Source organism: Ptychodera flava, chromosome 12 (genome assembly GCF_041260155.1).
Source record: "Ptychodera flava strain L36383 chromosome 12, AS_Pfla_20210202, whole genome shotgun sequence".
Lineage (NCBI taxonomy): Eukaryota > Metazoa > Hemichordata > Enteropneusta > Ptychoderidae > Ptychodera > Ptychodera flava.
Window position 1 is genome coordinate 331,546 of NC_091939.1, and position 13,437 is coordinate 344,982.

The following is a 13,437-nucleotide window of genomic DNA, read 5'->3' on the forward strand; positions in this document are numbered from 1 at the left end:
GTTAAGTATAGGCCTACAGGCACTGAGGGTGAATATGTTACAGCAATTTGATTAGTTTTTTTTCCTTTTCTACTTCTTTGATAATGTTTAAGACAATCTGCAAGGCAGTTTATGTTTACACTGCATGGTAATAATTGTGCGAAAAAATCCATCGAGGGTGGACCATTTGATAGGAGGGGGTGTATGGAAGATTCAGTGATGAGGTACATTATCTTTTTTATCCGATCCATTGTACATTCTGATTTTCCCCACTTTCCCACCTTTTCTTTTTGTCAAACCTTCTCTTGCTGCAGGGAACCCCCCCCCCCCCTTCAATTTTAAACATTGAAAACATTTTCGAATATATTTGTTGGAAACCAAACTTGCAAAAATCACCTCAGCTATGTTTTATGATTTTTTACCGCATTTCAACACAAAATGCAGTTTACCATATCAAATGCTCACTAAATCACCAGATTATATACTCTTAGTTCCAGTAGGTATAAAATTATCAAAAAAAACTTAAAAATACAAAATGAAAGATATCCCAGTAAAATTGACAGTTTTGCAAAGATGCCACAAAAATTAAAAATTCCGGATTTCGACCTTATTTCAATACATTATATTAACAAAAACCCTAAGAACCAGTTTACTAAATATCCAAGCAATCAGACTGGTAAATTTTGAGAAACAAATTTTTTGACCAAAACTGAGAAAAATTGCCCCCAAAATACAAAATTGCAGATTTCATCCAAATTTCAATATATCTTATTAACATAAACTCTAGGAACCTGTACACTACATATCAAAGCTACCAAATCAGTAGTTTTAGGAGAAACATTTTTTGACCAAAAAAGGCAAAAATTGCCAAAAAATTAAAGAAATTGCCAGTTTAAACACAATTCATTTACATCGAGATTAATCTTAGATACCTGTATACCACATATCAAAGCTATCAAATCAGTAGTTTTTTTGCTAAAAAATTTTTTATCAAAAATTTAGAAAATTACCCCAAAATTACAAATATGACAATATCAATACAATTTGCACAAGCACGACTGAGGTCATCCTGAGGAACATGAATATTAACTTTCAGAGAAATCAGACAGCGATTTCAGAGAACAAGATTTTTTTACTAAAAACAGAAAAATACACTAAAAATACAAACATGTAAATTTCACCCAAATTTTTGCACAATTAATTTTGGAAACCTAAAGGAATCTGCATATGAAGTTTCAACCAAATATGACCAATGCTTACTGAGTTTTAGCCATTTGCAGGATTTTTCCTTTTTTCCCCCCTCATTTGCATATTTTTGGCACTGACATGTTCATTTGAACAAATTCATATCTCTTCCCCTAGGTGCACCTGAACACCAAATACTAAGACAGTAGGTGCTGCGGTTTAGGAGTTTTTGACGTGGATGGACATACATACATACATACATACGATATTTTGCCACCTTATAAGAATACCTTCTATTTGCATGTATACATATGCATATACGGTATGGGAGCTAATAATTGGCATTCTTTAGCGATTGAGGGAAGCAGGTGGAGGTTCCGTCTGGAGCACATATAATGAGTGCTAAAGGCGAAGTGATTCGTGGTGACCTGTGATGGTCCATGATCTCGGCCTTGGTCTCCATGTCCCTTCCCAACATTAACCATGACTATAGCAAAGCTCCATAATCACTCAATTGCTGACAGCAGAGCTACAAAGTTACATTCATTGGTATTGTTTTGATTTTTCACTTTCATTTGAAACACAAGTACATTTTCCCTTGTGATAACAGTGTATTTTTTACAACCAGATTTCAATAATTTCAATAATTTCAACGGTAGAGTCTATTGGCTCGGCAATGGCACACTACAATGTCTGACACCTTTCAGCTGTTGACTATTTCAGTTTTGGGGTCAATCATATTTTGATATATCAACATGAATGTATTGGTAATCACTTTCTTTCTTTCTTTCTTTCTTCCACAACCCCCCATGATGAATGAACAAGTCATCGTTTATGACACAGTCCCCGCTTGTCCATTTTTTTATAATCTTTGGTGTCTAGGTAGCTGTGGTCTAGGTCGCTGTGGAATGACATTGATGCAACGGGTGCATCAGCCTGTGACTTGCATAATAAGAAATCTGAGGAACGTTCAATAAATGACTCATCTCTGCCGGTAATGACCACTGAAGGAACTTTTGATTACATCACACATAACGATGCCCTCACTGCCTCTAGTGTCATGACGGCACATACTATACACATGGTTTGGTGGAATTTTCGAAATGCTATGGGATTGGGTATGTTGTTGTAATCAGCCATCAGCCATTTCGGATCATATAATGAAACAATTTAATGTGCACAAGAATGCAGCCATAGTATTTTATCTTCGTATCACGTTTGAACAAAATCAGTCCATCGAGGGACAGTGACCTATGTTTATGTTTCAAAGACATAAAAAAATCACACCAAAATTGAAATCAAATGGCTGTCTATTGACCATATGGATCATAGCACAAAATTAGTAGACATGCATATGTATGCCATAGTACTTTATCTTTGTATCAAGTCTCAACAACATTGGTTAAGGAATATTTGCATATGATTAAGCCTCAAAGACATGAAAAAATCCAAAAAAGACCATTGGGCAGAGATATTGGAAAAAATTTACAATCTGGCAGCCATATAGGAACATGTCACGAAGTAAATTGACATGTATGCCATAGTGCTTGATCTTTGTGCCAAGTTTGGACAAAATGGGTGTAATGACCTTTGAATTATGCTTCAAAGACATGCAAAATTCCAACAAAATGGCAGTTCTGCAGCATATTGGATCCTATCGCAAGTTAATTGATACATGCATATGCATGCCATAGTACGTGCTTTGCCTTTGTGCCAAGTTTGAACAAATCGGTTCAAGGATGTTTGAGTTACGGTTCAAAGACACAAAAAATCGCAAAAAAATGGCCACCTGTCAGCCATATTGGATCATTTCACAAAATAAATTGGTGTTCATATGAAGGGCATACTGTTTTGCTTTTGTGCCAAATTTGAACAGAATCGGTTCAAGAATGTCTGAGTTATGGTCCATAGACATGAAAAATAGCAACAAAATGGCCGCCTCACGCCCATATTGGATCGTATCGCAATATAATTTGACATGCATGTGTAGGCCATAGTGTTATGCCTTTGTGCCAAGTTTGAACAGAATCAGTTCGAGGATGTTTGAGTTATGGTTCAAAGACACGAAAAATCGCAAACAAAATGGCCGCCTCGCGACCATATTGGATTGTATCGCAAACTAATTTGACATGCACATGTAGGCCATAATGTTATGCCTTTATGCCAAGTTTGAACAGAATCTGTTCAAGGATGTCTGAGTTATGGTCCAAGAACATGAAAAATCGCAACAAAATGGCCGCCTCGCGCCCATATTGGATTACATCGCTAAATTATTTGATATGGATATGAAAGCCATAGTGTTATGCCTTTGTGCCAAGTTTGAACAGAATCTGCTCAAGGATGTCTGAGTTATGGTCCAAAGACATGAAAAATCGCAACAAAATGGCCGCCTCGCGGCCAAATTCGATCGTATCACAAAATAAATCGACGTGCATCTGTAGGTCATAGTGCTATGCCTTTGTGCCAAGTTTGAACGAAATTGGTTCAGCAGTGTCTGAGAAACTGTTGATGACGGACGGACTGACGGACGGACGGACGGACGGACGCACAGACGGGACCCAATCTATAAGTCCCCGCCGGACTTCGTCCGCGGGGGACTAAAAACAAGGCTGTCATCTCTTGTTAAACAAGCTTTCCTGCATAAAAATGGCAGTAGAAGGTACCAATACATTACCATCAAACATAGGTCAGGTTATTTTAGTAACAACATGGATACCAGCACAAATAAACATACGAAGAAATTATTAAAATGCTTAATTTCTTAATCGACAACATACATGTATTTGTTAAGTTTGGTGGTATGACCTTTCAACAATCTATCGGCATACCAATGGGTACAAATTGTGTACCACTTCTTGCAGACTTATTCTGTATTCTTATGAAGCAGAGTTCCTACAGTCTCTCTACAAAGCAGGGTCTAAAAAAGTTGCAAAGTACAGATATATCGATGATCTGATTAGTCTAGACGATCCAGACATGTCAAATTACTTATTTATCCTGTTTGGTTGGAAATTAAAGAAACAACCGAGGGTAAGAACTCAGCTTCATATCTTGATCTGTTCCTACAAGTGGGTACTAATGGGCTACACACTAAGCTGTACGACCAAAGGAAGGATTTTGATTTGAAATAATTATAAATTATCCCCACTTGTCAAGTAATATTCCACTGCACCTGCTTATGGTGTGTTCGTGTCTCAACTTCCCAGATATTGTAGGGCTTGTGATTCCTACGCTGATTTTCAACTGAGACACAGCTCATTGGCATCAAAATTAGTGAGACAGGGATACACAACAAAAAGACTCATTAGGACTTTCAAAAGATTCTACGGTCGATATGACGACATTGTGGCCAAATATAACACCTTGGTCACTCCAATGATTAGCGACAACATTCCAAGCTTTGACTTATTACAGTCATTCATATCCTGTATCATTTCATACAATATTAGACAATTTTTGGACCAATCCTAACGGGTGTAGCATGCTAGCAGGGTACGCTTATCTATTCCGGACACCTGGTACCACCTCTGACTATCAGTGGTTCAGGATGGTCCTACTTAAATTTGTAAATCACAAATGTCCCATGGACCTGGTAATTGTGTATTACCTTAGAATGGAAATTATTGGACCATTTTAAAGTCATATTATTTCAAAGCTAGACAACTCTATGGGATCAGCTAAACCACTAGTGTACATAGTGTACATAGTGTACATCGTGCATATATGCATTGGAATCTTCACTGAAGAAACAGAGTAGTCCAATGTAATGCATAGTGCAGAATGTTTTTCACTGGGACATCATATGCTTTGTTTTCTTTGTAATATTATCGCTTTTTAAAAATGGCGGAAATCAATATAATGGTCAAATTTAAATTTTCTTATCCAATTGTTTCGACAAAGAATTGTTTTGTAAAGTAGTAAAGGACTTTATTCTTTTAATGGGTATAATTTAAAGAAAGTCAGAGAAAATAGGAAGTCTGTTTTAGGTCTACAAATTTCAAGAGTTACAGCTAGTGGGGCTTTAATAACAGAGCCCTCCTACTCAGCACTGTACAGTTTGACTCTGTGCATACGTCAGACAATCTTTGATTTCATTGATCCAAAATGTTAATTATATTTATAGCTAAATTATCTGAACTTAAATAACTTCTAATAAATACATTCCTTATCATCAGTTGCCAATAATGAATTTCATTTTATCGACATGTCTACCATGGCTACATGTATGTTCTTATATGATACAAAACCACATGTTGCAAACGCCATTGAAATGAGCAGAACAAAATTAAAATATTTATTACCTTTTTGATGCTTTAATTTCATGGTGACCATGGCTGTCTGCATCTCACTTCCCTCCCTGCCAGTCATCTCAGGTTGTGTCGGTGTGGCTGTCTCCATCTCACTTCCCTCCCTGCCAGTCATCTCAGGTTGTGTTGGTGTGGCTGTCTCCATCTCACTTCTATCCCTGCCAGTCATCTCAGGTTGTGTTGGTGTTACTGTCTTCGCCTCACTTTCATCCGTGACAGTCTTCTCAGGTTGTTTTGGTATGGCTCTCTCCATCCCATTGTCTACCCCGTCAGTCATCTCAGGTTGTAATTCCCATTTTTCGATGTCTGTGAATTGAGTTTCGGCATGAACATCAGATGATATCTCAGCTGGCTCTTAATGCAAATGGCAAAATTTAAAATTTCTGAATGGGTTACTTGATAAAATACCAATACTAATGAAACATATCATTACCAATATTTTCTTGAAAAGTTCTTCTTTAACACAAAATGAACAAAATCAAATATATAGTATCAATGAAAGAGTAGTGGTATCCTCTTAACCCTTTGAGCGCCAAAGTCAATTTTTGTCGCCTTTTTTAAATATACCCCAGTCAAATTTTTCAGATTTTTGTCAAAATTTTGATAAAAAACTATAGCTAATGAACAGTAATGTCCATTGGCTCCAAAATTTTCACAAAAATTACAGAAAAATTCCTTAAAATCGGTAAAATGTTGTAGTAAAAATTTTGGTGGGAAAAATTAGAGCACTCAAAGGGTTAAACCATAACAGAAGCTTTGTATAACAAACATCATCACTTTCAAGGCTTTACCTCCCTACTTTCAACAAGTCATCGTTGATGACACAGTCCCCACTTGTTAATGGGTACTTTGATTACATGTCCTCAGAGAGGATAGAGTCCTCTTCATTAATTAGGTCTGTGATAAAAATACTTTGATACAGATGGCGCTCAATGGCCAAGAATGAGTTCCATGGTGATGAAAACATAAAACCAATGTAGGCCACCATCCTAAAGTTCATAAAATGAGTCAACTAGGAATTAATCAACAGGATGTTGCAAAACATTTTTGCATACAATTCTAACACTTGACAGATTATCACTGGTACCATATTTCATAAAGTTTTGATGCAGTATTTACAACACTTTGAGATCAACATCTGTATCAAGTTTCATCACATTTGACGTTGTATTAATTTGTGGCTATATAACCCTAATTAGGAAAGTTCATTACTTATGCAATTACAAATTAATTAAAATGACACTGATAAATGTCTTTTTCAATGTTAAAGCAATGTGACCTTAACATCAGTTAACATCTGTATAAAGTTTCATGAATTTGATGCAGTACGTATTTCTTGACATATCAGCCTACTTACGAAACTTCAATAATTGACATGTTGCTGCTACATGACGTGAAACAAATTGACGAGCATATGTATGAAATAGGTCAATGTCCTTGTACCAACTTTGAATGATACTGGTGGAAATATGTCTGAGTTATGGCTCTGTACATCTGAAAATTGTAACAAAATCACCGCCATGCAGCGATATTTGATCTTACTGTTTAAAAAATCAACATGTATATGTATGACGTAGTCAATGTACATGTACCAACTTTGAATAAGATCAGTTGCGACTTGCCAGAGTTATGGCTCTCGACATGAAACAACCATAACAAATTGCTACCATGTGGACATATTGGACCAAATCGTGAAACCAATCGACATACATATGTATAAATAAGTCAATGTCCTTGTACCAACTTTGAATAAATTTGCTTGATACATGTCTGAGTTCTGGTTCCGGACATGAAAAATCGGGAAAAACTGGCCACACGGCGGCCATATTGGATTGTATCACAAACAAATCATGTGCATATGTATGCAGGGCTCCCCCTAAGTCACCAAAATGATTAGCCAACTGATTAGCCAAATCAAAAATCTTGTAGCCACTTTGAGCAACTTTTAGCCAGTTTATGATCTCAATTAAGAGTGGCAATTACAGCTTTCTCCGCATTCAGGAGTTCCTAATTTTACAAATCGATCTAATAGTTTTTACATTAAAGAAATATTTGTTCAGTTTGTATTGAATAATCTGTGTTTTTATGACATTTCCAGGATAGAAATACTTTTTCATTTCAGATGGTAAACTTTTACCACCAGAAATAAAATAAGGTATCAATTGAATTCTAAAAATCTGGTAGCAAAGTGAAGTGTATATTACAACAGGTACAGAACATTTCTACGGCATTCATTTAGTGTTCACAGTATGATAGCTTGTCATAAGCTACAAGCCTCTCATGCGGCAAATTTATGCAGTCTTCCATAACCAAAATGTTTTAGCCACAAGAATAAAAAATGGTGCAGGAGAAAGCATTTAGTAGCACACTGGCAGTGTAGATACAATTGGCCCCGGTGTTACTTGTATGTGACAGTTGTGATCAAGCAGGCTGAATAGCATTTTGAGTATGAGTATTTTTCTTGAGACCAAAGGGTTTGGCCAAACACAACTCTTGTAAAACAAGACACAATGACATTAAATTACTCACTGCTTGAGAGTATACACTGTTTTAATGATTATGATAACATTTTAACACAGATATATTATCACTTGATATTTTGATATCATCAAGAAATGTCTTGTGATGTTTACTTCTACATCATTAAACTGGTCGAATCTGCAAAAATATTAAAATAATTCAGAATCACATAATTTCTTGTATAAGTTATAGCAGTTTGAAATAGACCGAATTAACAATTTTAATGAATTGTTGCTTTAATGATTACATGCAAAATTGCAATTCACAAATGTGATGATTTGACAATGGATATGCTTACTACAATTACTGTTGACAATATCTCTTTGCAATGACTCTTAATAAATTTAATTTAAAACTGACAGTCAAGCTAAATGGAAGACACCAAAATTACCTTTTACCTATTGACCCACCCTAGGTGGCTCTTTTGAACCATAATTGTACACTTAAGGGGTCTTCATGCATGACATCACATGATGAGATGACCTAGACTTGACCTTTCATAAAACCTCAGTTTTTCCTCCTCTTCCTTTGTATTATTGCTCCGTTTGTGAAATTTCCCTTTTAAATTACGGTTTTTACTATCAAACTGAGTAGTTGCAGGCCAAATTTTGATTCTAGCAAAGTAGGTAAAACTTCTAGATAGACTGAAGGACGAACGGGACTCACGGAAGTAAAGCAAACCCTCTATGTACTGCAGACGGAACAGTAACAATGTCTGCTCCACGTACCAGGGAACTTGTAACTTTGTAGAAAGGAGAGTAAACTGTTTCAATACATTGCAACTTTGTAGGAAGGAGGGTAAACTATTTCAACATCTTACAACATTTTATTGTTAGCTGTAGTTTTTTGTTGAGGTGGCACCAGGGCAGTAAAAATTCATTAGCCACTATGTTCGCCAAACTGGGTAGCAGGAGCCCTGGTATGACATAGGTCAATGTCCTTGTACTAAGTTTGAATAAATCGGTGAATAAAATTAGTTGAGACATGCCCAAGTTATGGCTAAGGACACGAAAACATTGTGACAAAATGGCTGCCATGCAGCCATATTGGATCATATCAAGAAACAAATTGACATACATATGTATGTCATAGGTTAATGTCCTTGTACCAACTTTGAATACAATCGGTTAAGATATGCCTTAGAGTATTATGGCCCTCGACATGAAAAAATCGTAACAAAATGGCCGCAAGGCAGCCATATTGAATTGTATCACATAACAAATTGACATGCATATGTATGACATTAGTCAATCTCCTTGTACCAACTTTGAATAAAATCCGTTGAAACATGTCTGAGTTATTGCTCTGTACATGAAAACATCGTAATAAAATGGCTGCCTAGCGGCCATATTGGATCGTATCACATAACAAATCGACGTACATATGTAAGACATAGGTCAATGTCCTTGTACCAACTTTGAATAAAATCGGTTGAGATATGCCTGAGTTATGCCTCTGCATATGAAAAAATTGTAACAAAATGGCCACACAGCAGCCATATTGGATCGTATCACAAAACAAATTGACATGCATATCTATGACATTGGTCAATGTCCTTGTACCAACTTTGAACAAATCGGTTAAAACATGTCTGAGTTATGGCATTGTATATGAAAATATCGTAATAAAATGGCCGCCTGGCGGCCATATTGGATCGTATCACAAAACAATCGACATGCATATCTATGACATTGGTCAATGTCCTTGTACCAACTTTGAATAAATCGGTTAAAACATGTCTGAGATATGGCTCTGTACATGAAAAAATTGTAATAAAATGGCCGCCTGGCGGCCATATTGGATCGTATCACAAAACAAAATGACGTGCATATCTATGACATTGGTCAATGTCCTTGTACCAACTTTGAATGAAATCGGTTGAAACATGTCTGAGTTATGGCTCTGTACATGAAAAAAATCGTAATAAAATGGCCGCCTGGCGGCCATATTGGATCGTATCGCAAAACAAATCGACGTGCATCTGTATGACATATGAAGTAATCCTTGTACCAAGTTTGAATGAAATCGCTTCTTGCATCTCTGAGATATCTGCGTGAACGGACGGACGGACGCACGGACGCACACACGCACGCACGCACGGACGGACGGACGGACGCACACACGCACGGACATGACCAAACCTATAAGTCCCCCCGGACGGTGTCCGTGGGGACTAACAAGTCACTGACAATCACGTATTCCCTGCATCTAAATGGGAATTTGTCAGTGGAGGCTAAATTGAAGTCAGTATGATGCACATGAAAAAAGAAATGAGGGTACCAAAGACCCGTCTGTCAGATGCCTATATTCAATTGTATTGTGAACAATTAGACAATAGTATGAATGGCAAGGGTTATATCTTTTTAGTTGGGCAGAATTAGGTATGTCATGTACTGGCTCTTGAAATGTCAAAATTCAACAAAATCTGCAAGAAACTGGTCTGGGCATGTCTGAGTAATGGCTCTTGAAATGAAACATAGCTTCAATGACACTTGGCTCACATTTGGTTTGTTGTGGCAGGCAGGATCCGAGTGAGCGTACATACGGTACAACAGCTTCTATGGGCCTTTAGCTTGTAAAATCTTACTGTCAAGTGCATTTGAACACGTTTTGATACAAAGTCCATCAAATATCGAGGCAAAGGATGTAATGGTTGGCAACTGTTGCAAGGGACACACACATACACAATACTGCCTGGTACATCAAAATTAGTGATACGATCTACCATACCAAGGTAAAGATGTCGTCTTGTGATATTGTAGTACACAGGATTAATGTAAACAATATTTAGTCATTCATCAAGCAGTACTACTTGACGAGAACAAACATACTTTTGGCTTGGAGGTCTTTGGTTGTGTTTCTGTAAAAATATCACCAACATGTAAAAATCACAATTACTGACATTTTCACTAAGTTTATACTTTCGCTGCTCATTATTTTTTAAGCATAATTTTTGCCGATGGCAACTTATTCACACAAATTCCCTTTTACAATTTAGCATGCACCAACACACCAAATACAAAGATGTAATGTGCAGCAGTTCTCAAGTTTTTGCAATTCTACCAGAGAATTCAAGAATGACATAGTTGGCATGTTTTGGACCCAAAACAGCAAACATTGTCACAAAAATGCAATAATGTTTAGTCACAATGTGAACATACTCAGTTAGGTCCGCTTCTATTTGTTCTCTATGTTAATGATATCAGTTCTTCAGTTTCAAGTTTCATGTCATTGTATGCAGATGACTCAAAATTGTATAGGCAAATTTCTAACAACTCGGACTGCAGTTCTCTTCAACAAGACCTTAACCACATTGAGAGATGGTGCACGACATGGAAACTAAAACTGAATTTAAAAAATGTATGGTTATTTCCTTTACGAACAAGAAAACTCACATTATGCATGATTATAGTATTAATGGTGACAATTTATGCAGAGTAACATCAGTTAAAGACCTTGGTGTTCTTCTCACCCAAAATCTAAACTACTCTGCGCACATTAATACAATTACTGTTAAAGCTTTCAAGCTGCTAGGTTTTATAAAACGTAACTCACGTAATTTTAGCAATGTCAACACTCTCAAAACCCTGTATATAACTCTTGTCCGGAGCCAGCTTGAGTATGCCAGTCAAGTATGGTCTCCACACCAGCTGTATCTCATTCACCGTCTCGAAAGAGTTCAGTGTAAATTCTCAAATACATCCGCGGTAAAACTGGCATAACCTACTTATCTGGCTACTACAACCAACTCTGTACCTTTTTCAAAATCCCATCTCTACAAGAAAGTAGGAGTTTTATGGATGCCACCTTCTTTTACAAATGTATGTTCTCTTTTTATAACAGCTCCGAAATTCTAGCGCGTATCTGTCTGCATGTGCCTTCTCGCACTCTGCGCTCAAAACAACATTTTAAACCTAATGTATCAAGAGTCATTGCTCATTCTTCAGCATTTTTACAAAGAACTATGAAAAATTTGAATAGTATTTTAAACAATGAGACTTTTGATATTTTTAATTGTAACTATGGGCAATTTCGCAGATTTTTATTTAATAATGTTTATTCTTTTTAGATCTGTATTTTTTACCAATGATTTTTTTTTAACTGTGTTGTTACTGTCTTTGTTTCTTTGTTGTGCTCTTTGTTAGTTTCTTTTTCTTTTGCTGGAACTGTAATTGGGCAAAAGCCCGTTGTTCCCAGCCAGTAAATAAATAAATAAATAAATAAATAAATAAATAAAATACATAACCAAGTTAACCCCTAAGAACATGCATACCAAATTTCAAAGTAATCGGATCCATGATTTCAGAGAAATGGTTTTTGAAACAAGATGGGAAAATAATTATGCATGCAACACCCTGGGCATGCATACCGGTATACCATATACCGGTATGCCATAGTCTATTATCCTTATACAAAGTTTGAAAGGAATTGGCTCAGGCATGTCTGATATATCTGCATGGATGGACAAATGGAGCCATATCCATAAGTCCTTGCGGCACTTAAAGGGTATATCTCACCTAGAATTTTTTAACGTTTTTTTATTTTTTGTCAATAAATAATAATTCTATTTCGAAGCTAAATGGTGGTGTTTTTTTCTTTTTCCCCCATTGATAAATAATTGTGAGAATAAAATATGTTCATGGTTTGACAAAAAAATCTCTGTGAGGACTGCATTCATTCTGTGATGTCATAAGTGGCGCTCGTCAGTGTAGAATGCGTTATGGATCCTAGAAGCTATACACACAATTGCAGATTGGTATCTATCTCAAGTTCTGTCTATAATTTGATAAGTGACAATCAATACTGCAATAGAATGTTGTTTGGAATGATTGAATTAGTGGGTAGCCAATGATGAAGAGTCTAGTTTTACTGTTGATAATGATTCCATTGGAAATATTGTGAGCGTAGATTTTGTGCCTCAGTTCACTCAGTGTGAAATGTCTCCCTGGACCAGCCAGCCTCTAGTTGAGTAGGTCAACACAAACAATTTGCAGCTTCACAAGAAATCTACAAAATGTTCGATCTACTTTTCCTGTTCTTCACCAAAGTTATTAGAGTAGAATATTACTTTTATGAGGCCTTACTGACAGCAGGTTTGATCATGTGCTTTCCTTGAGTACAAAAGTAAAACACCTGAGATGCCAGGCTGACCCCAGTCGCTTGGCTTTTTTGTCTCGGCGCGCGGCACCAGTTACAGCTGGCCAAGGCCACCACGTTGACACCCCCTCCAATCAACACATGAGCCTACCAGAGTACATTGCTTCAATGTCACCTAACGGCCAACGTGACAGTCAATTGATTTTATTCAAATTCCTTCAATTTATTCTGTTTCGATATTTATATGCCCACAAACTTGGAGCTAGTCTAGTCAGAAACTGATGCATGGAAATATTCTGAGCTAATATGACCACCAACCCATGTTTTGATTTAACGCCAATAAATTGGC

General features: G+C 36.6%; 1 protein-coding gene across 1 annotated transcript in view; it reads right to left on the reverse strand.

Moving 5' to 3' along the window:
* LOC139144630 (uncharacterized) overlaps positions 1–13,437 on the reverse strand; it is a 52,623-nt gene that overhangs the window by 12,850 nt on the left and 26,336 nt on the right. The window contains exon 7 of the mRNA XM_070715325.1: positions 5,466–5,777. Within this exon, the coding sequence (XP_070571426.1) occupies positions 5,466–5,777 (312 nt within the window). The remainder of the gene's footprint in view (positions 1–5,465; positions 5,778–13,437) is intronic.